Source organism: Gadus chalcogrammus, chromosome 21, assembly GCF_026213295.1.
Source record: "Gadus chalcogrammus isolate NIFS_2021 chromosome 21, NIFS_Gcha_1.0, whole genome shotgun sequence".
NCBI lineage: Eukaryota > Metazoa > Chordata > Actinopteri > Gadiformes > Gadidae > Gadus > Gadus chalcogrammus.
The window spans coordinates 1,257,349-1,281,639 of record NC_079432.1 but is presented as its reverse complement, the minus strand read 5'-3'; the positions used below and the strand labels follow the sequence as shown (position 1 = coordinate 1,281,639).

At 50.1% G+C, this 24,291-nt stretch overlaps 3 protein-coding genes across 3 annotated transcripts in view; all 3 read right to left on the bottom strand.

Moving 5' to 3' along the window:
- Positions 1 to 13,680, bottom strand: part of rev3l (REV3 like, DNA directed polymerase zeta catalytic subunit) — a 36,594-nt gene extending 22,914 nt beyond the window's left edge. Inside the window, exons 1-12 of the mRNA XM_056581687.1 lie at positions 13,534 to 13,680; positions 9,483 to 9,672; positions 8,972 to 9,046; positions 7,846 to 8,006; positions 7,487 to 7,640; positions 4,952 to 5,046; positions 4,195 to 4,299; positions 3,639 to 3,723; positions 2,889 to 3,001; positions 1,907 to 2,035; positions 326 to 515; positions 19 to 161 (exon numbers count right to left, since the gene is read on the bottom strand). Coding sequence (XP_056437662.1) covers positions 19 to 161; positions 326 to 515; positions 1,907 to 2,035; positions 2,889 to 3,001; positions 3,639 to 3,723; positions 4,195 to 4,299; positions 4,952 to 5,046; positions 7,487 to 7,640; positions 7,846 to 8,006; positions 8,972 to 9,046; positions 9,483 to 9,672; positions 13,534 to 13,672 — 1,579 coding nt within the window. The 5' untranslated portion in view covers positions 13,673 to 13,680. The remainder of the gene's footprint in view (positions 1 to 18; positions 162 to 325; positions 516 to 1,906; positions 2,036 to 2,888; positions 3,002 to 3,638; positions 3,724 to 4,194; positions 4,300 to 4,951; positions 5,047 to 7,486; positions 7,641 to 7,845; positions 8,007 to 8,971; positions 9,047 to 9,482; positions 9,673 to 13,533) is intronic.
- Positions 13,681 to 15,410: 1,730 nt separating this feature from the next.
- Positions 15,411 to 19,640, bottom strand: traf3ip2a (TRAF3 interacting protein 2a). Its single transcript, XM_056581677.1, has 10 exons — positions 19,307 to 19,640; positions 19,068 to 19,108; positions 17,679 to 17,996; positions 17,495 to 17,591; positions 17,210 to 17,361; positions 16,861 to 16,949; positions 16,693 to 16,761; positions 16,156 to 16,260; positions 15,994 to 16,068; positions 15,411 to 15,639 (listed from the first exon to the last, which is right to left on the bottom strand). The coding sequence occupies exons 2-10, from the start codon at positions 19,081 to 19,083 to the stop codon at positions 15,490 to 15,492; spliced, it is 1,071 nt and encodes a 356-aa protein (XP_056437652.1). The 5' UTR covers positions 19,084 to 19,108; positions 19,307 to 19,640; the 3' UTR covers positions 15,411 to 15,489.
- Positions 19,641 to 20,750: 1,110 nt separating this feature from the next.
- LOC130374855 (probable G-protein coupled receptor 139) lies at positions 20,751 to 22,957 on the bottom strand. The gene is made up of 3 exons (XM_056581831.1): positions 22,443 to 22,957; positions 20,947 to 21,935; positions 20,751 to 20,891 (listed from the first exon to the last, which is right to left on the bottom strand). Exons 1-3 carry the CDS (start codon positions 22,519 to 22,521, stop codon positions 20,751 to 20,753), a joined length of 1,209 nt encoding a protein of 402 aa, XP_056437806.1. The 5' UTR covers positions 22,522 to 22,957.
- Positions 22,958 to 24,291: the final 1,334 nt, after the last annotated feature.

Genomic DNA, 24,291 nt, shown 5'->3' with positions numbered 1-24,291 from the left:
CGACCGGGGGGAACCCACCACTGCTGTCGTCGGCGGCTCCGTCCAGCTGGGGGATGGCCAGGCTGGCGAACAGCGAGTTGCTCCCTGCCCACTCCATCTCCTCCTCAGAGGACTCCTGCACCTCCTCGCCCACGGCCTCGTCCTCCTCCCTCCCGGCCGGCCTAACGGGGGGGCAGCGGGGGGGAAAGGGTGAGGCTCATGTGTGATGACAGATGTCAGTCAAGGCCTATGATAAGATTAAGATTTGAACATGCACTGGTTGTATTGTAGAAGTAGCGCGCACACGCACACACACACACACACACACACACACACACACACACACCTCGATGACTCCTCTGCCCTGTCCCATCTCTGTGACATCATCACACTCAGCTCCGCCTCTTCCTGCTGCAGCTCAGGCTCCGCCTCCTCCTCGTCGCTATTGTAGTGACGGGGAGGCGACGCCCTGAAACCATCGTCCTGAAGGCCGGCCAGGAGGTCCACCATGGACCGGTCCGGGTCCACGTCCTGGTCTGGACCCGAGAAATGACATTATTAATAACATTTAGAATCACTTGTCTCTCTGCTCCCTAATGACCTGTCTCTGTACTGTCCAACCCCTACCTGCTCCTTAATGACCCGTCTCTGTACTGTCTAACCCCTACCTGCTCCTTAATGACCTGTCTCTGTACTGTCTAACCCCTACCTGCTCCTTAATGACCTGTCTCTGTACTGTCTAACCCCTACCTGCTCCTTAATGACCTGTCTCTGTACTGTCTAACCCCTACCTGCTCCTTAATGACCTGTCTCTGTACTGTCCAACCCCTACCTGCTCCTTAATGACCTGTCTCTGTACTGTCTAACCCCTACCTGCTCCTTAATGACCTGTCTCTGTACTGTCCAACCCCTACCTGCTCCTTAATGACCTGTCTCTGTACTGTCTAACCCCTACCTGCTCCTTAATGACCTGTCTCTGTACTGTCTAACCCCTACCTGCTCCATAATGACCTGTCTCTGTACTGTCTAACCCCTACCTGCTCCTTAATGACCTGTCTCTGTACTGTCTAACCCCTACCTGCTCCTTAATGACCTGTCTCTGTACTGTCTAACCCCTACCTGCTCCTTAATGACCTGTCTCTGTACTGTCTAACCCCTGCCTGCTCCTTAATGACCTGTCTCTGTACTGTCTAACCCCTACCTGCTCCTTAATGACCCGTCTCTGTACTGTCTAACCCCTACCTGCTCCTTAATGACCTGTCTCTGTACTGTCTAACCCCTACCTGCTCCTTAATGACCCGTCTCTGTACTGTCTAACCCCTACCTGCTCCTTAATGACCCGTCTCTGTACTGTCTAACCCCTACCTGCTCCTTAATGACCTGTCTCTGAACTGTCTAACCCCTGCCTGCTCCTTAATGACCTGTCTCTGTACTGTCTAACCCCTACCTGCTCCTAATGACCCGTCTCTGTACTGTCTAACCCTACCTGGTCCTTAATGACCCGTCTCTTTACTGTCTAACCCCTACCTGCGCCTTAATGACCGGTCTCTGTACTGTCTAACCCCTAGCTGCTCCTTAATGACCTGTCTCTGTACTGTCTAACCCCTACCTGCTCCTTAATGACCTGTCTCTGTACTGTCTAACCCCTACCTGCTCCTTAATGACCTGTCTCTGTACTGTCTAACCCCTACCTGCTCCTTAATGACCTGTCTCTGTACTGTCTAACCCCTACCTGCGCCTTAATGACCTGTCTCTGTACTGTCTAACCCCTACCTGCGCCTTAATGACCTTTCTCTGTACTGTCTAACCCCTGCCTGCTCCTTAATGACCTTTCTCTATACCTGCTCCTTAATGACCTGTTTGTGTACTATACCCCTACCTGCTGCTTGTCTAACAGTGTGATTAGTGATAGTTAGTGGGTAGTTACCCAGCGTGGGGGAGTGGCTGGATGCTTGGGAGGGAGGAGGGAAGATCTGACTGGACTCCAGGACACTCAGGATGGCTTCCTCATCCACCAGGGCCTCCTCTGGTGACAGACTGCTGCTAGGACTCACGGCTGAGACAAACACAGAGACAGAGAGAGAGAGGGAGAGAGAGAGGGGCAGAGAGGCAGAGAGACAGAGAGAGAGAGAGAGAGAGAGAGAGAGAGAGAGAGACAAACACATAGGGAGAGAGAGACAGGGGCAGAGAGACAGAGACAAACACAGAGGGAGAGAGAGACAGGGGCAGAGAGACAGAGAACGAGAGAGACACACAAACACAGAGGGAGAGAGAGACAGGGGCAGAGGCAGAGAGAGACAGAGGCAGAGAGAGAGAGAAAAACACACACAGAGACAGAGAGAGAGAGACAGACAGACAGACAGACAGACAGACAGACAGACAGACAGACAGACAGACAGACAGACAGACAGACAGACAGACAGACAGACAGACAGACAGACAGACAGACAGACAGACAGACAGACAGACAGGGCCAGAGGCAGAGAGAGACAGAGAGAGAAACACACACACACTCAGAGGGAGAGAGAGACAGGGGCAGAGAGACAGAGAGAGGGAGACAGGGACAGAGGGAGAGAGAGACAGGGCCAGAGGCAGAGAGAGACAAAGAGAGAAACACACACACACTCAGAGGGAGAGAGAGACAGGGGCAGAGAGACAGAGAGAGGGAGACAGGGACAGAGGGAGAGAGAGACAGGGGCAGAGGCAGAGAGAGAAAGAGAAACACACACAGAGAGACAGACAAGGAAACAGAGACAGACAGAGAGAGAGAGAGATCAAGAGAAATATGGACGGAGACAGAAAGTTACCAGTAAGAGGAGGGGCTTGTGACCATAGCAGGAGAATCGTAGGTCCAAAAGGGGAGGGGCTTATGGTCCTACCAGGCGGGGCTCCGGAGGGGAGGGGCTTACCTGGCTGGGAGCGAGGGTGGCGCTCCAACCGATTGGCCGGTGTGCTGGGAGGAGAAGTGTGGCTGACAGGGTGAAGGGTCAGCTCCGCCTCCTGGTCTCCGTCCGTCTGGGTCCTGGAGGACACACAGGAAGTGACATCACTTAGAGCGCTCTGCTTCCTTCCCTCACAGGAAGTGACATCACTTTGGGGCTGCACGATTATTGACAAAATGATTTTCACGATTATTCATTGAAAAAAAAAATCTTTAAACTTTCTACCACCCCCTAGTGGTAGGAGCCACACACTGTGCTCAGCGGCACACACTGTGCCGCAAGGCCACACCCCCCCCCCTGTGTGCAGGTTGGACTCACGCAGTCGCAGACAGGTGTACAGGGAGCGCTTGGTTTGCTTTGCAGTGGAGGTAGAGCGTATACTGCATGGGCGGGGCTCGTTTCCTTTTTTTAGTTTTCATTTTTTTGCGGATGCATTATTGAAAAAAAAAATCTCGAAAATATCGCAAGAACACTACGCATCATCGTGGGACACCAATATCGTCATCACGATAAAAATTTGATATATTGTGCAGCCCTACATCACTTAGAGCGCTCTGCTTCCTGCCCACACAGGAAGTGACATCACTTAGTGCGTAAAGCACACCACAGCCCAGCGGGGCCCTAATTCATTTAGTAAGACATTAATTAAGACTGCTAACGACCTCAGAGGGGCCGGGAGACCCAGTTAATCCCCCCCGTCCTGAGCTGCAGACTCACAGGTCCAGGTTGTTCTCCTTCAGGATCTCTCTGAACCTCCTCAGGAACAGCTCCTCGCTCCCCGACTGGGCCACGCTGGGCCGAGCTGCACACACACACACACACACACACACACACACACACACACACACACACACACACACACACACACACACACACACACACACACACACACACACACACACACACACACACACACACACGACGCAGGATTAGGATTATCTCTTTAAACCAGCCACAGCCTCCCATTTGTCAAAATATAAATGCAGAACCATTAAAGAAACATAAAATCAGAAAAAAAGAAAAAAATATATTTAAAAATTATTTGTTTGATTCAAATTCGCATTTTGCAATTTGCATTTAAAATAATCGTACAAGTTGAAAAAAAATAAATAAAAATGAATCGATTTTTTTTACATCAAAATTAAAGAAAAATGTAATCCAAAAATAGTGGTCTGCTGACCCAGTCCCACAGAAGGGGACCAGCTGAGGGGGTGACTGCGGTGGGTGCCCAGCCTGACAGGGGGTCACGTGGGTCCGGGACTCGGGGTCTCACCTTGAGACCGGGGTGTGTGGATCTGGGAGGGCTGCTGGTTCTCTCTCCTCCTCTGCTTCTCATCCTCCCAGATGGCCTGCAGGCCGGGGTTCTTACCGATCTGAGCTGCACAACAGAGACGCACAACAGAGACACACTGAGGACCAACCCTGGACCTGGTCTAGCCAGGACTAGAAGGACCCATCTGACCAACCCTGGACCTGGTCTAGCCAGGACTAGAAGGACCCATCTGACCAACCCTGGAACTGGTCTAGAAGGACCCATCTGACCAACCCTGGACCTGGTCTAGCCAGGACTAGAAGGACCCATCTGACCAACACTGGACCTGGTCTAACCAGGACTAGAAGGACCCATTAGATCAGGACCTGGTTCTGGTCTAACCAGGCCTAGAAGGACCCATCTGACCAACCCTGGACCTGGTCTAACCAGGACTAGAAGGACCCATCTGACCAACCCTGGACCTGGTCTAACCAGGACTAGAAGGACCCATCTGACCAACCCTGGACCTGGTCTAACCAGGACTAGAAGGACCCATCTGATCAGGACCTGGTTCTGGTCTAACCAGGACTAGAAGGACCCATCTGATCAGGACCTGGTTCTGGTCTAGCCAGGACTAGAAGGACCCATCTGACCAACCCTGGACCTGGTCTAACCAGGACTAGAAGGACCCATCTGACCAGGACCTGGTTCTGGTCTAACCCGGGTTGGACCAATATGTTTAAGGAATCAGAATCCTGAGGCGTTGCTTGTGTCTTACTCTCGATCTCCAGCCGGTTGAGGATGTCCGTTGCCACGGCGTCGGCCTCCAGCTCACAGGTGCTCTGGCGCTGCACACCCTCCAGGACCAGAGAGCTGAGGGGGGTCACCAGGTCAGGGGTCAGGGGTCAGAGGGGGACCAGGGAGCAAAGGACACAGTGAGCTGGAGTGTGAGACGGTGAGTCAGAGTGTGAATAGTGTGCTAGAGTGTGGCAGTGTGAGCTACAGTGTGCTTTAGTGTTTCGTAGTGAGCTACAGTGTGCTTTAGTGTGCCATAGTGAGCTACAGTGTGCTTTAGTGTGCCATAGTGAGCTACAGTGTGCTTTAGTGTTTCGTAGTGAGCTACAGTGTGCTTTAGTGTTTCGTAGTGAGCTACAGTGTGCTTTAGTGTTTCGTAGTGAGCTACAGTGTGCTTTAGTGTGCCATAGTGAGCTACAGTGTACTTTAGTGTACCATAGTGAGCTACAGTGTGCTTTAGTGTTTCGTAGTGAGCTACAGTGTGCTTTAGTGTGCCATAGTGAGCTACAGTGTACTTTAGTGTACCATAGTGAGCTACAGTGTGCTTTAGTGTTTCGTAGTGAGCTACAGTGTACTTTAGTGTTTCGTAGTGAGCTACAGTGTGCTTTAGTGTTTCGTAGTGAGCTACAGTGTGCTTTAGTGTGCCATAGTGACCTACAGTGTACTTTAGTGTACCATAGTGAGCTACAGTGTGCTTTAGTGTGCCATAGTGAGCTACAGTGTACTTTAGTGTACCATAGTGAGCTACAGTGTACTTTAGTGTGCCATAGTGAGCTACAGTGTGCTTTAGTGTTTCGTAGTGAGCTACAGTGTGCTTTAGTGTTTCGTAGTGAGCTACAGTGTGCTTTAGTGTTTCGTAGTGAGCTACAGTGTGCTTTAGTGTGCCATAGTGACCTACAGTGTACTTTAGTGTACCATAGTGAGCTACAGTGTGCTTTAGTGTGCCATAGTGAGCTACAGTGTACTTTAGTGTACCATAGTGAGCTACAGTGTACTTTAGTGTTTCGTAGTGAGCTACAGTGTACTTTAGTGTTTCGTAGTGAGCTACAGTGTGCTTTAGTGTGCCATTGAGCTACAGTGTGCTTTAGTGTGCCATAGTGAGCTACAGTGTGCTTTAGTGTTTCGTAGTGAGCTACAGTGTGCTTTAGTGTGCCATAGTGACCTACAGTGTACTTTAGTGTGCCATAGTGAGCTACAGTGTACTTTAGTGTACCATAGTGAGCTACAGTGTGCTTTAGTGTGCCATAGTGAGCTACAGTGTACTTTAGTGTGCCATAGTGAGCTACAGTGTACTTTAGTGTGCCATAGTGACCTACAGTGTACTTTAGTGTGCCATAGTGAGCTACAGTGTACTTTAGTGTACCATAGTGAGCTACAGTGTGCTTTAGTGTGCCATAGTGAGCTACAGTGTACTTTAGTGTGCCATAGTGAGCTACAGTGTACTTTAGTGTGCCATAGTGAGCTACAGTGTACTTTAGTGATTCGTAGTGAGCTACAGTGTGCTTTAGTGTTTCGTAGTGAGCTACAGTGTGCTTTAGTGTGCCATAGTGACCTACAGTGTACTTTAGTGTTTCGTAGTGAGCTACAGTGTGCTTTAGTGTGCCATTGAGCTACAGTGTGCTTTAGTGTGCCATAGTGAGCTACAGTGTGCTTTAGTGTTTCGTAGTGAGCTACAGTGTGCTTTAGTGTGCCATTGAGCTACAGTGTGCTTTAGTGTGCCATTGAGCTACAGTGTGCTTTAGTGTTTCGTAGTGAGCTACAGTGTGGTTTAGTGTACCATAGTGAGCTACAGTGTGCTTTAGTGTGCCATAGTGAGCTACAGTGTACTTTAGTGTACCATAGTGAGCTACAGTGTGCTTTAGTGTGCCATTGAGCTACAGTGTGCTTTAGTGTGCCATAGTGAGCTACAGTGTACTTTAGTGTGCCATTGAGCTAGTGTGCTTTAGTGTGCCATAGTGAGCTACAGTGTACTTTAGTGTGCCATAGTGACCTACAGTGTACTTTAGTGTGCCATAGTGAGCTACAGTGTACCATAGTGAGCTACAGTGTGCTTTAGTGTGCCATAGTGAGCTACAGTGTACTTTAGTGTGCCATAGTGAGCTACAGTGTACTTTAGTGTGCCATAGTGAGCTACAGTGTACTTTAGTGTGCCATAGTGAGCTACAGTGTGCTTTAGTGTGCCATAGTGAGCTACAGTGTACTTTAGTGTGCCATAGTGAGCTACAGTGTACTTTAGTGTGCCATAGTGAGCTACAGTGTACTTTAGTGTACCATAGTGAGCTACAGTGTACTTTAGTGTACCATAGTGAGCTACAGTGTACTTTAGTGTACCATAGTGAGCTGGAGTGTACTTTAGTGTACCATAGTGACCTACAGTGTACTTTAGTGTGCCAGAGTGAGCTACAGTGTACTTTAGTGTGCCATAGTGAGCTACAGTGTACTTTAGTGTACCATAGTGAGCTGGAGTGTGAGGTTAGGGTGAGGACTCAGTAAGAGAGGTGAGGCAGCATGGACCCACCAGGGGATGTTGTCCGGCTCCCAGCGCTGAAACGAGGCCCCCAGCATGCTGTCGTTTAGTTTAGAAGCACAGGGACTCCTCCAGGGACTGCAGCCGGGGGCCACGCTGGAGCCAGGGGCCAGGCCGGGGGCCACGGAGCCCGGTGTGTCGTCCTCTGGAGAGACAGATTATAACTGTGATGAGTGATGGAGCTGGTTAACAGGGAGACAAAGACACGGACAGACACACAAGAGAGTGCAGCCTTCACTGTCCCACCAACAGAATCGCCCCTTCCACGAAGCTGACCTCCAACAACGGTCACATCTTACAGACAGACAGACAGACAGACAGACAGACAGACAGACAGACAGGACCCTGACCTCTGAGGGGCTGCGTGCGGAACTTGAGCGCGGCCACGTGCAGCAGGTTCATGCCGTACAGGTTGTAGTCGATGAAGACCTGCAGCATGAAGGGGATGTGGCCCTCGTGGGGCTGGTACACTTTGTTCATCACCGCCCCGCTACACAGCAGCTCGCACATCCTGCACTCACAGGAACACACCGCGTTCATAACACACACACACACCAACACACAGGAACATACCGCGTTCACAACACACACACACACCAACACACACCGCGTTCATAACACACACACACACACACCGCGTTCATAACACACACACAAGAACACACACCGCGCTCACAACACACACACACACCAACACACACCGCGTTCATAACACACACACACACCAACACACACCTCGTTCACAACACACACACACACACACCAACACACACCGCGTTCACAACACACACACACACCAACACACACCGCGTTCATAACACACACACACACACACACACACAGTGTTCATAACACACACACACACACACCGTGTTCATAACACACACACACAGGAACACACACCGCGTTCATAACACACACACACAGGAACACACTCTGTGTTCATAACACACACACACACACACACACACACATACAGCGGCTCACGCACCCTGGACACACAAATAACACATCTTGTTCATCGCACACACACACCTTATCCATAACACACACACAAACACACACACCTTGTTCATCACCTCCATGCTACACAACAGCTCACCCATCCTGCACACACAGGAACACACACCTTGTTCAACACACACCTTGTTCATAACACAAACACACAGTCTTCATAACACACACACACAGCAGCTCACACACCCTGGACACACAGGAAAACAAATGTGTTCATAACACACACACATACCTTGTTCATTCCTACACACACACATAAAAGAACACACATATACATACCTTGTTCCACACACACAAGAATACACACTTTGTTCATAACAAACACACGCGCACACACACACACACACACACACACACACACACACACACACACACACACACACACACACACACACACACACACACACACACACACACACACACACACACACACACACACACACACAGAGTTAGCACTACCTTTTCACCATCTGAGGGTTGTACAGGAAGACCTTCATGTACTGCTTCTCGTTGGCATGGTAACCATAGAATGGCCTGGGGGGGGGAAGAAAGAGAGAGAGAGGGGTTTACTAAATCTCCCTAGCGACAGGAATTAGATCTCAAATAAATCACCAGGAGGGACATCAAATCGAATCTATCTAGCGACAGGTGTGACCAAAATACAGGAGTTACGTCTAAACTAAATCAGGCTGGCAACCAGTGCTACAAGTAAACAAAATCTAACTAGCTAGAGGTGTAACCTAGCAACAGGTGCTACATCTAAACAAAATCTACCTAGCGACAGGTGCTTCATCTAAACTAAATCTACCTAGCGAGAGGTGTAACCTAGCAACAGGTGCTACATCTAAACAAAATCTACCTAGCGACAGGTGCTCATCTAAACTAAATCTACCTGGCGAGAGGTGTAACCTAGCAACAGGTGCTGCATCTAAACGACATCCAACTGGCGTGGCGGGCGGGTTTTACTTACATGCCCGACACCAGCGTCACCTTGAAGACGTGCTGGGCGTTGGAGGCGGGGTTGCCCATGGCGATGTTGAGGGCGCGGTCGATGCTGAAGGCCACCTGCCGCAGGTGGCGCTCGGGGGAGGGGCCATAGCCATCGTAGGGGACGTAGACGTACGGGAACGCACCGTGCACGTGGAGACATGTCTTCTGGCCTGGCACAGGAAGCAGAGCATCACAACCCAGTATGAGACAGACACACACACACACACACACACACACACACACACACACACACACACACACACACACACACACACACACACACACACACACACACACACACACACACACACACACACACACACACACACACACACACACACACACAGCTTGTTCACTTGTTCTGCAGTTGCTAGGCAACAGTGCTGGTAAATCAGCAGCTGTACGCAGACAGCAGGGAACTGTCTGGTCTTTGTTGTTGGGGACGAGTGGGTTGGGGATGAGGGTTAGGGTTAGACCTCTCTAATGACAGGTGGAGGGATGTTGCCATCCTCCACCTCACCAACACACCTCACAAACACGGACCCGACACAAGGACCCCCCTCCTACACCCAAACACCACAATCCTACACCATCATAACACAAAGACAGCATCCTACACCCAAACATCACTACCCTACGCCCAAACACCATCACAACACAAAGACAGCATCCCTCAATCAAACACAAACAACACACAACACCACCTCCGTCATTACAACAAACAAGGACAGCAATCTGCAATCAAACAGCATCGAAACACACCATCCTCATTACAACACACAATCTACACCATGAAACACACCATCCTCATTACAACACACAATCTACACCATGAAACACACCATCCTCATCACAACACACCACAAAATCGACACCATCAAGACACACCACACCATCAAGACACACCGCACCCTCTACACCATCAAGACACACCGCACCCTCTACACCATCAAGACACACCGCACCCTCTACACCATCAAGACACACCGCACCCTCTACACCATCAAGACACACCGCACCCTCTACACCATCAAGACACACCACACCCTCTACACCATCAAGACACACCGCACCCTCTACACCATCAAGACACACCGCACCCTCTACACCATCAAGACACACCACACCCTCTACACCATCAAGACACACCACACCCTCTACACCATCAAGACACACCGCACCCTCTACACCATCAAGACACACCGCACCCTCTACACCATCAAGACACACCGCACCCTCTACACCATCAAGACACACCGCACCCTCTACACCATCAAGACACACCGCACCCTCTACACCATCAAGACACACCGCACCCTCTACACCATCAAGACACACCGCACCCTCTACACCATCAAGACACACCGCACCCTCTACACCATCAAGACACACCGCACCCTCTACACCATCAAGACACACCACACCCTCTACACCATCAAGACACACCGCACCCTCTACACCATCAAGACACACCACACCCTCTACACCATCAAGACACACCACACCCTCTACACCATCAAGACACACCGCACCCTCTACACCATCAAGACACACCACACCCTCTACACCATCAAGACACACCGCACCCTCTACACCATCAAGACACACCACACCCTCTACACCATCAAGACACACCGCACCCTCTACACCATCAAGACACACCGCACCCTCTACACCATCAAGACACACCGCACCCTCTACACCATCAAGACACACCGCACCCTCTACACCATCAAGACACACCGCACCCTCTACACCATCAAGACACACCGCACCCTCTACACCATCAAGACACACCGCACCCTCTACAACGTCAAAACACAAGATCAGCCAAAGAAATATGTGTGATGAGGAGGAAGAAGGAAAGGTAGGAAGCCTGGCCCAGTGCTGCCTAGCAACAGACTGCCTTTTTTGGATGGAAAATTCCTTTCATTAGCTTGCTGATAATATATAACACACATATAACATACAACATATACACCATGTTTAATATCACACAAACTGCTACACAAACACCAGTGTATTTAATATCACACATACTGCTACACAAACACCAGTGTGTTTAATATCACACACATTGCAACGTAAACACCAGTGTGTTTTCCATGTCACAAACCTTGCTAGACTACTGCAGTATTTGAACAGAGTACTGCAGTATTGTGACAGAAGTGAGGGATGGATGTTTTTGTCACAGTGACCGGTCATGTGTTGAAAGGGGGAGTTGTATCAGGCCTCATGCTCACGCACACGCACACGCGCACGCACGCGCACGCACACACGCACACGCTCACGCGCACGCACACGCACGCGCACGCACGCACAAACACTTTGTACGCCTCCTTTATTGTCAGAAGTTCCTCCTCCTCCTCCTCTCACCCGATATTCACCTCATCTTTAGTCCCTCTGAAGCTCCTCCTCTAGACCATCTCCTCTTCCTCCTCCTCCTCTAGACCATCTCCTCCTCCTCCTCCTCCTCTAGACCATCTCCTGCTCTACTAAACCACCTCCACCTCCTCTAGACCATCTCCTGCTCTACTAAACCACCTCCACCTCCTCTAGACCATCTCCTGCTCCACCTCCACCTCCTCTAGACCATCTCCTGCTCTACTAAACCACCTCCTCCTCCTCTAGACCATCTCCTGCTCTACTAAACCACCTCCACCTCCTCTAGACCATCTCCTGCTCTACTAAACCACCTCCACCTCCTCTAGACCATCTCCTGCTCTACTAAACCACCTCCACCTCCTCTAGACCATCTCCTGCTCTACTAAACCACCTCCACCTCCTCTAGACCATCTCCTCCTCCTCCTCCTCCTCTAGACCTTCTCCTCCTCTAGACCATCTCCTGCTCTACTAAACCACCTCCACCTCCTCTAGACCATCTCCTGCTCTACTAAACCACCTCCATCTCCTCTAGACCATCTCCTGCTCTACTAAACCACCTCCTCCTCCTCTAGACCACCTCCTGCTCTACTAAACCACCTCCTCCTCCTCTAGACCTTCTCCTCCTCTAGACCATCTCCTGCTCTACTAAACCACCTCCACCTCCTCTAGACCATCTCCTCCTCTAGACCATCTCCTCCTCCTCGGGCTGAACATGTGTAGCTCCTATGGGGAGTGGTAAGCGGTCATGCTACACTGCTACACTGCTCAGGCTTCAGCATACAGACCTCTAGAAAAGACAACAACTCAACAAACACTTAAGTACCATCAGCTGTTTAAAGGGGTTAGTTTACTAACCCCTTTTTACTAAGTTTACTAATGAGTCACTTCCCCTTTAAGAAAACTTTCTCAAATGGGCTTAAAGAGTCCATGAAGAGAGCGGGGAGAGCGAGCTTAATCCTCGGGGGTTAGACTGATGGAATGTGAGAGAGGCCTCTTCTTTGTGTGTGTGTGTGTGTGTGTGTGTGTGTGTGTGTGTGTGTGTGTGTGTGTGTGTGTGTGTGTGTGTGTGTGTGTGTGTGTGTGTGTGTGTGTGTGTGTGTGTGTGTGTCCTTGTAAGGTAAATGGTTAACTCTGAACCAACTCAGGCCATTATAGAATATATATCCAAAGAATATCTCTATATAATATAAAACCACTAACATATATCCATATAATATACACTATCCAAAGAATATATATAATACAGCCATTTCCACTCCATCTATATATTTACCATACCTTTAAATAAAATACATATAACTCCATGTACCATACCTTATAGTAATATATATGTCTATGTACTAAACCTTTAATAATAAATAAATATACGTATTATCTTTAATAATATATACCTCAAAGAACCATACCTTTAATAATATGCATCTCCGTGTACCACACCTTACACTAATATCCGTACATGTCGCCATAACGGTGCGTTACTTAGCGACAGGTCTGCCCCCTCAGGCTCTGGACCTTTAAACTTTCCGGCTTCATCATATCCAATGTGGCCATGAATGAATGAAAAAACATATTTACAATCATAATAATGTGTAAGATAACGCATGCAAAACATAATAATTTCTAAAATTCATAATGATGATAAATACCTGCAGGTGTAGCCCCGAACACGCGGACCACCGGGACCTTCTTGACGTCGCTGGCCCTGAACTCCGAGTAGCAAACGTCCAAGTCCCGGACCGGGCTGGACAGGTAGTAGTCCGCACTCACGATCCGAATGGAGAACATGACGGAACCAGGAGGAATCCAGGAGGAGCAGCTTTAGGACTAGAAGCGGACCGAGATGAGCAGCTTCAGAACCAGGGGCAGCTTTATAACCAGGAGCAGACCGAGAGGAGCAGACCCGGAGGAGCAGCCTCAGAACCAAGAGCAGACCCGGAGGAGCGTCTTCAGAACCAGGAGCAGACCGAGAGGAAGAGCTTTAGAACCAGGAGCAGACCCGGAGGTGCAGGCGGGCAGTGGTTCCCTGGTCCTGGCTGAAGAGGCAACACAGACCCGCTCGGCTGTCCTCCATCAGCGGCTCCGTAGCGAGGGTTTCCAGCTGTTGACTCAACTAAAGCTCAATAAACATTGCGGTGCTAACGTAACGTTATGATACTTTAGTATAACAGTACACTGTATTACTGTCAGTATCGACGGTATAATAATACACCGGTGGTTCAGTCTCAAGCCTTCAGGGCTAGGTGAGCTCCAGGTTCGCGTCTGCAGACCGACAAACGACACAACTCAGAACCGCACGCAGCTCCTGAAACCGTCCGCATGTCTCTACCAGCGACCCGCTGCAGCACGGCCACAGGCTAGCTGCTAAGCTAACCAGCGGCTAGCTGCTAAGCTAACACCGCAACGGGGACTGGGTGCGGGACGAGGCTAGCTGGCCAACCAGCCGGAGCGCTTGTTGGCTGGCTAGCCGGGGCGCTAGCTGGCTGGCTAGCCGGGGTGCTGTGTCTCTTGTTGACAACATCAACACACCGCTACAGTCGGCGTGTTTCCATCACATTCGGGCGACATGAGAGCTGTCACGTCTCCGTCTCGTCACCGTAGGATGTAGAGCAATACAACGCAAGTTTATCCGTACAGTTAATAATCGAGAATTAATAATCCATACAATGAAATGTCCAAATCTTTGCTGTGGTTCCTCCCTGTTCGGTCTGGACGTATCTTCTGCTCGCTCGTCGGGTTTCTTCGTTGCTCCTCGGCTCTCTCCGTTATTCCTCGTTTCTCTCCGTCATTCACAGCGAAGCAACCCCAACTCCCAGAGTTTCAAAGTAAAGGCTGCTCAGCGCCGGGATGCTCCCACTGGGAGCATCCCAGTATCTCCGTCCTGGTTCCGTCACGAAGGACTACAACCCTCCAGTATAATCCTGGTTTAAATGGACACCGACTACTATTAGTAGAATATATAAAACAGGATTATGGCCTGATTTATTCACTGTAGAAGCCATGCAGAATAAAGAACTTCAGTAGCGCCGCATTGAAAAAGCAAAAGAAGGCATATTTATTCAACCCTTATTCAGTCCTTACTATGCAAAACCTGGTGCTCCTTTGAAAGAAGGGTCGCTGGCTGCTGTGGTGTTTTTATTTAAATGAGTTTTAATGTGTCCTGTCTGGATGAGATGCGTTGCGTTGTGGATGGTAGGAGAAGAACAACTCAATGACAATACGGAGCCACACACTGCCACCTGGTGACACGTTTATTACTACACACACATGGAGTCGAAGTTTACTAAGCACAGAAGAGTATTTACAGAAATCAGTTTACAACCAGCTTATGAGAACAGGTCAGGGTGAGGTCAGGGAGGTGGGGTCAGGGGGGTGGGGTCAGAGATGGGGTCAGAGGGGTGGGATCAGGGGCAGGAGGTTATGGGAGGTGTGGTCGGAGAGGTGGGGTCAGAGAGGTCTTACAGTGAGGGTGAGGTCAGGGGGGTGGGGTCAGAGATGGGGTCAGAGATGGGGTCAGGGGCAGGAGGTTATGGGAGGTGTGGTCGGAGGGGTGGGGTCAGAGAGGTCTGACAGTGAGGGTTAGGTCAGGGGGGTGGGGTCAGAGGTCAGAGAGGTCTGACAGTGAGGGTGAGGTCCCGGGCCAGGGTGGGGGTGACGTAGCGCTCCTCCCGGAGGAGGCGTAGCAGGAGGTCCTGTGTGTCCTGAGGCCATCGGTAGACCCGGGTGTTCAGCAGCCAGCTGGGGACATGCTTATTCTGCAACACAGCACCGTCCCCACGGCAAGAACACCGTCACCATAGCAACATGACTGTCACCCATAGCAACAAAACTTTTACCATAGCAACAACAACGCCAACACAGCAAGATCACTGTAACCATAGAAACAAAACGTTCCCCATAGCAACATCACTGCCACCATAGCAGCACAACTTTCACCATAGCAACATCACTGCAACAATAGCCACACAACTTTCACCATAGCAACATCAATCACCATGGCAACAAAACATTCACCATAGCAACAACACTGTCATCATAGTAACAACAGTGTCATCATAGCAACCTCATATCACCATGGTAACAACACTGCCACTATGCTTGTCCCTCACCTTGATGGCGGAGGGGAAGAGGACCGGGACCAGTCTGAAGTTCAGCGAGCCTTGTCTGATGAACTCATTCTGGATCTGAGGCAGGAAGAGAGGGTCATCACTGCACTGTCTGCTGAGCCCCCCCCCCCCCGGCCCTCAGTGGGAGGGGCTCGGGGAGCTCACCTGGCTGTGGATGTACTTGGTGTGGAGGCCGTGCTCGTCGTCCCCTTCCCCCTCCACGTCCTCCTTGTATTTTGGGCTAATGACCACGATGATCAACACCGATTTCTGGAACAAAACAGACGTCAGTTCAAACCTCAACCCGCTAAACTGACCCTAACCTAACCCTGACCCTAACCTAACCCTGACCCTAACCTAACCCTAACCCAACCCTGACCCTAACCTAACCCTAACCCAACCTTGACCCTAACCTAACCCTAACCCAACCCTGACCCTAACCCTGACCCTAACCTAACCCTGACCCTAACCTAACCCTAACCCAACCCTGACCCTAACCCAACCCTGACCCTAACCTAACCATAACCCAACCTTGACCCTAACCTAACCCTAACCTAACCCTGACCCTAACCTAACCCTAACCTAACCCTGACCCTAACCTAACCCTGACCCTAACCTAACCCTAACCTAACCCTGACCCTAACCCAACCCTGACCCTAACCCAGCGCTGACCCTAACCGACCCCAGCAGTGTGTAGCTCACATTGTTCAGGTAGCTGTCCATCCACCTGGTGATGTCCATCCTTCTGACCGGATTATCAAAGATATCGATCTGGAGTCAACACAGAACACAGTTAGATAAGTTAAGGGTCAGGGGTCAGGGGTTGAGGGTTAGTCAGGGGTCAGGGGTTGAGGGTTTTGGGGGACATACCGCAGGTTTGAATCCCTGGTCAGAGAGGAACTTGCTGAAGGGAATCATGTCCCTGGCAGTGTCTATGGAGTAGGTTATGAAGACGTTCCCTGTCACACACAAACACACACATTACTTAACACATTCACACACAAACAAACCACACACAGGCATACACCTTACAGGACACACACACACACACACACACAAAACACTTAACAGAACACAAACGCACACATTACAGAAAAACAACATGCTCACGTAACTCTCTCAGTGTGTGTGTGTGTGTGTGTGTGTGTGTGTGTGTGTGTGTGTGTGTGTGTGTGTGTGTGTGTGTGTGTGTGTGTGTGTGTGTGTGTGTGTGTCTTACTGCACTCCTCCGGCAGGCTGATGGTCCGTCTGATCTCCTGGGTCCGGTCCCCCTGCGGCAGCCCCGCGGGGTATGACGTCATGACGCTGACCTCCCCCATCCCACCACCAGGGGGCGCCATCCGTCTGGCGGGGCCGTCGCCCGGCGGGGGCCTGCCCAGAGAATCAGAACAGACGTGAGCCGCTAAAATAAAACAGCCGTAGCCGCAGTCGAATTACTCCAGGACTGGGACTGTACCAACAGGACTGGGACTGTACCAACTCTACTGGGGTGAGTTAGGTGTACCGGTGCTGAGGGTGTTGGTGGTGGTTGTCGACGTGGTTATTATGGGCTGGCTTCTGGCATGCGCACCCCCCGTTCATTGGAGCACCAACTGCCGTTCCTGCGGAGCAAGATGTTTCCGTCACAACAGTTCAAGTCTTCCCTTTGTTTTCTGATATCATTGTGGAGGTGAGGGGGTAAACTCCACCGTGGCGGGGGGGGAAGGGGTCCGACACCAGGGGGAGGGGAGGGTCCAGGCTCCGGGGCTCCTCCACAGAGCTCTCTTGGGGCCACAGTCTGGATGAACCCCCATGCTGGTCCTCCCAGCTCGGGGGACCCCGCACCCTGTGGTGCACCTGGGACCCCTGGGGGCGGGGCCGCGGGTCCCCGGGGAGGCGGGGCCTGGCCCTGGGGGCGTCGTCATCATTACACCGCTGGCAGGAGGGCAGCCAGGCGGCCTCCAGGCCTGACGCCATCGACATCGACTCGTCGTTCTCCACGGGGATGCTCCGGTGAAGGCAGAAACCTGCTCAGGCCAGCTCCGTTAGATAACCTCTCCTCACATGAGACGACAACAGACCCTGAGCCATCAGCTGCTGCCCTAACTAACCCTCTACTAGCCCTAACCCTCTACTAGTCCTAACCCTGTACTAGCCCTAACCCTCTACTAGCCCTAACCCTCTACTAGTCTAACCCTCTACTAGCCCTAACCCTCTACTAGTCTAACCCTCTACTAGCCCTAACCCTCTACTAGTCCTAACCCTGTACTAGCCCTAACCCTCTAATAGTCTAACCCTCTACTAGTCCTAACCCTGTACTAGCCCTAACCCTCTACTAGTCTAACCCTCTACTAGCCCTAACCCTCTACTAGTCTAACCCTCTACTAGCCCTAACCCTCTACTAGTCCTAACCCTGTACTAGCCCTAACCCTCTAATAGTCTAACCCTCTACTAGTCCTAACCCTGTACTAGCCCTAACCCTCTACTAGTCTAACCCTCTACTAGTCCTAACCCTGTACTAGCCCTAACCCTCTAATAGTCTAACCCTCTACTAGCCCTAACCCTCTACTAGCCCTAAGCCTCCACTAGTCTAACCCTCTACTAGCCCTAACCCTCTACTAGTCCTAACCCTGTACTAGCCCTAACCCTCTAATAGTCTAACCCTCTACTAGCCCTAACCCTCTACTAGCCCTAACCCTCTACTAGTCTAACCCTCTACTAGCCCTAACCCTCTACTAGTCCTAACCCTCTACTAGCCCTAACCCTCTACTAGTCTAACCCTCTACTAGCCCTAACCCTCTACTAACCCTAACCCTCTACTAGCCCTAACCCTCTACTAACCCTAACCCTCTACTAGCCCTAACCCTCTACTAGTCCTAACCCTCTACTAGCCCTAACCCTCTACTAGTCTAACCCTCTACTAGTCCTAACCCTCTACTAGCCCTAACCCTCTACTAGCCCTAACCCTCTACTAGCCCTAACCCTCTACTAGCCCTAACCCTCTACCAGCCCTAGAGGGAACACATAGCAGTGACAGAGACCATTGGCATGAAGAGGTGTTGAAACCTTGAGTGTCAACAAGTTTGAAGACGGTTTACCTTTGAAAGGCTCCATTGGCTGGCAGGACGTGACGTTTTGGCTGAGCACCAGAAAACGAAAACACAGTAAAGTTAATCATTAACAGGGAAAACACTTGAATCGCTCCATAGTATGTCAACAAACACTTTAAACCCTCCATAGTATGTCTACAAGGCTCGTCCAATCCTCTAGGAATATACTTTAAAAACAACAACATGTTAGGAACAGAGCCATGAACCCCTTCTACACAAACACTTACTTCTACAAGTATCTGGATCTCCTCCAATCAACACACACCCAGCTGATCAGGACGCTGGTCAAACTACCGGACCGAACCCGCCCTCCGACCCATTCAGTCAAGCCTTCTGCTGGACCAGAATGAAGAGATCCGTGTCACGTTTTGCAGCTCCCTTGCGGTTGTCTTGCCCAACCTGTTCTGCTCTACCGGGAAGGACACTCCCAGAGCGACCGTCTGGAGGAAAGGTGTTATGCAAACCAGGTGGGGTGCGGTGTCCCAGTCAGCCAATCAGCTTTCAGTTTATTTTTTTGCAGTTTTTCTTTGCCAGTGACGTCACAGAATCATAACAGTAGTAAGCTGTATCAGGTAATAAGCATATACAAAACTATTTAAATTAAAATACTGAATGAACTAATAATAACTAATAATAATAATAAGGATCAAATAATACAAATAATGCAAATGAGAATCAAAAGAAAGATGTAAATGGTTAGAAATGTTAGACTAGTACTCCACATTAAGGTGTGTTCAGGCGTTTATGAAGAATAAAAATAGCACTCATGCTGGTCCTGGTTAAATCCTGGTTCTGATTAAGTTCTGGTTTAGTTCAAGTTTAGTCCTGGTCCTGGTTTAGTTGTAGCTAAGTCCTGGTTCTGGTTAAATCCAGGTTCTGGTTTAGTGGTAGTTTAGTCCTGAATCTGTTGGGCAAGGGTTAATCCTGGTTCTTGTAGGGGTTAGTATCAGTCCTGGTTCTTGTACGGGTTAGCATCAGTCCTGGTTCTTGTAGGGGTTAGTATCAGTCCTGGTTCTTGTAGGGGTTAGTATCAGTCCTGGTTCTTGTACGGGTTAGTATCAGTCCTGGTTCTTGTAGGGGTTAGTATCAGTCCTTTTCTTGTAGGGGTTAGTATCAGTCCTGGTTCTTTTAGGGGTTAGTATCAGTCCTGGTTCTTGTAGGGGTTAGTATCAGTCCTGGTTCTTGTAGGGGTTAGTATCAGTCCTGGTTCTTGTAGGGGTTAGTATCAGTCCTTTTCTTGTAGGGGTTAGTATCAGTCCTGGTTCTTGTAGGGGTTAGTATCAGTCCTGGTTCTTGTACGGGTTAGTATCAGTCCTGGTTCTTGTAGGGGTTAGTATCAGTCCTGGTTCTTGTAGGGGTTAGTATCAGTCCTGGTTCTTGTAGGGGTTAGTATCAGTCCTGGTTCTTGTAGGGGTTAGTGTCCGCCTGGTTCTTGTAGGGGTTAGTATCAGTCCTGGTTCTTGTAGGGGTTAGTATCAGTCCTGGTTCTTGTAGAGGTTAGTATCAGTCCTGGTTCTTGTAGGGGTTAGTATCAGTCCTGGTTCTTGTAGGGGTTAGTATCAGTCCTGGTTCTTGTAGGGGTTAGTATCAGTCCTGGTTCTTGTAGGGGTTGGTATCAGTCCTGGTTCTTGTAGGGGTTAGTATCAGTCCTGGTTCTTGTAGGGGTTGGTATCAGTCCTGGTTCTTGTCCGGGTTAGTGTCCGCCTGGTTCTTGTCCAGGTTAGTGTCCGCCTGGTTCTTGTCCGGGTTAGTGTCCGCCTGGTTCTTGTCCAGGTTAGTGTCCGCCTGGTTCTTGTCCAGGTTAGTGTCCGCCTGGTTCTTGTCCGGGTTAGGGTTAATCCTGCTTGTGCTGGAGGTTGGTGAGCACCACGACCCAGGGGCCTCCCGGGGGGCGGTCCTTGGGCTGGGGGAGGGTGTAGGCCCTCCCCCAGCCCAGGGAGGTGTTGGTCGGCCCGGAGCTGGGCTCCCCCGGGGCCCGCCGGCAGCTCAGCAGCGCCACCAGCTCCCGGCGGAAGCGGCGGCTGACCATGCAGTAGAGCAGGAAGTTGGTGGTGGAGTTGAGGTTGTGCAGCATGTTGGCCAGGTCGCCCGCCACGTTGATGGGCAGGGCGTAGTCGTTGCGGTCGAAGGCGGGGCTGTTGTACACGGTGCGCAGGATGCAGTAGGTGACGAAGCGCGGCAGGCTCAGCGCCACGAAGGCCACCGACACCGTGCCGAGCAGCAGGATGGAGCGGCGGACCAGGCTGCGCGTGGTCCGGCCGCTCATCACCCGCTGCTCCTCGCGGCTGAAGAGCCGGCCGGCGCGGCTCAGGTGGTACCCGATCAGGTAGTTGAAGATGATGAGGAGGACGACGGGGACGCCCACGGAGAGGATGCTGGTGACCCACACCAGCGCCGTGGAGTACGCCTCGTCGCGGTAGCGGCACCGCGGCAGCGTGACGTTGGCCCCGTCCACCGTGAAGTTGACGGGCGTCGGGGCGTTGATCCAGGCCATGGGCACGGACGCCAGGTGGGACAGCATCACCACGGCAACGCAGGTGATCCTGGGGACGCGGAGGCGGGACAGGTGGCGCACGGCGGCGGTGCTGCTGAGCACCACGTAGCGCTCGACGGTGAACACCACCACCACCCAGGAGGAGCTGTAGAGGGCGCCGTGCTGCAGGAAGGTCAGCACCTCGCACCAGGGCGAGGAGTGCCAGAAGGGCTGCAGCAGCCAGAAGTGGAGGGTGAGGTCCAGCAGGATGACCCACACCAGGTAGAGGGAGTCCACCACCGCTAGGCAGCTCAGGTACACCACGGCCGAGTCCGACATGCCACACCTCCGCACCAAGATCAGGTAGAAGGTGACCAGGTTGGCTAGGGTCAGAGGGTCAGGGGTCAGAGGGTCAGGGGTCAGAGGGTCAGAGGGTCAGGGTCAGAGGGTCAGGGTCAGAGGGTCAGAGGGTCAGGGTCAGGGGTCAGAGGGTCAGGGTAACACAGTTATAGGGTTAGGGGGTCTTGGTTACAGGTTGAGGTGGTCAGGGTTAGAGGGTTAGGTTAGGGGGTTAGGGGGTTGGAGGTTAGGGGGTTAGGGGGTTGGAGGTTAGAGGGTTAGGTTAGGGGGTTAGGGGTTTGGAGGTTAGGGGGTTAGGGGTTTGGAGGTTAGGGGGTTAGGGGTTTGGAGGTTAGAGGGTTAAGGGGTCAGGGTTAGTTTAGAGGGTTAGAGTACAGAGAGGGGGAAGGAGTTGTTTTGATATTGTAACCACAGCACAAACAATAACATTACAAGCAACACAAGCTTGTACTGCTGAAAAATACGTCATCATTTTGGATTAATGGGATCAAAAGAAAGATTTTGTGACAAAGGCCAGTGGTCAAACCAACCTGGGATACCCAGAATGCATAGCAAGGGGTAGTATAACTTCTGAACGGTGATGAAGATGGCTGTGCTGGTGCTGTCCATGATGAGTCAACAACCGCTATGGCATGCTTACACCTGCAATAAAACCATTAGCCAGGTCACAACAGCCTCGCTAACGCTCAGCTATCTAGGAGCTAACAGAACAAATGCTAACACCTGCAATAAAAACATTAGCTGGGTCATTATGGTTACGTGCTGTATGCTAACAGCCTGGCTAACGCTCAGTTCTCTATGAGCCAACCCCTTGGTTGATGGTGAGCTCTATTGAGGCTAGCAGCACACATGCTCACAGCTGTGATAAAGCCATTAACGGCTCCTGATGGAGGAAAGAGCTGAAGACAAACAAAGAGCTTGTTTCACGCTTCAACTGCCTTCATAAAAAAATTAGAAACTGCTTTCCAGTCCATGAGTCACTTTCCATTTCCGTTGTGGAACCACGGATTCCACAACGATCAATGATTCTAAAAATGACATTTGAATTTGGGACCAAAATGGCGGTTTAGAATTTCTACATTTCGATCTAAGTTTTTAAAGTTGAGCAACAATATGTTTAAAGATACTAAATAAAACCACATATAGATTCCAGCTGATTTATTTTAGTAACGCAGTTCTCTTTGTCCATTTAATAACATGTTCATGCCCCTATCTCCAGCTCAGAACAGATATCTATCGGTTTATCTGATCTCTATCATTCATAGAATAGAATATAAGCTCTCAGTGCCTCTCAGTAGCATGAAATCAGTAATAAATCAATACAGTCAGATCAGATCAGTAATAAACCAGTATAGTACTAAATGAGAACAGTACTCGAATCAGTACCAAATTAGTACAGTTCTAAATCTGTATATTAAAAATCTGTAATAAATCAGTACAGCATTAAATATGGTAAGTAGGCCTATGGTATTAAATCAGTACTCAATCAGTACTAATCAGAACACTATGAAATCAGAATAGTACTAAATCAGTATGATAGTTTATCATTTCTTCATCAGTACAGAACTAAATCAGAAAAGTTCTAAATCACTACAGTATTAAATAAGTGCATTACTGAATCAGTGCAGTACTAAATCAGACTACTACTTAATCAGAACAGTACTGTCCATACATTTATTCATCAGTACAGTGCTAAATCAGAATATAAGCAGAATATTATAAATCAGAACAGTATAAAGGGCCCCGACGGTCCTGAAGGTTAATCACTCACAGGTGTTGATCCAGGTGTTGATCCAGGTGTTGATCCAGGTGTTGAGTCAGATGTGGAGACGCGGGTCAGAACTGGCTGCGCACTGCACGGACCCCTCACTGTATCGCCACGGTGATATGGGCTGGGTAACCTCGACGACCAATGATAGCCTAGCCATATAGTAGGGGCGTACTCCAGACTTTACTGGTCGATCGATATCGACAAAGTGCCATGGTACGATAGAACTACAATATGATAGAACAGTATTATAAAGAACTACATTATCAAAGAAACATATGATAGAACTACAGCATGTTATAACTACAGTATGATATAACTACAGTATGATAGAACCATAGTATGATAGAACTACAATACTATAAAACAGTATGATAGAGAACTACATTATCATGTAACTGTAATATGATGGAACTACATTTTGATAAAAGCCTAGCATAACAGAGCTACAGCATGATAGAACCATAGTATGATAGACCTACAGTATGACAGGTACACTGTATGATAGAATAGTATGATAGAGTATGAACCTCACACACACACACACACACACACACACACACACACACACACACACACACACACACACACACACACACACACACACACAC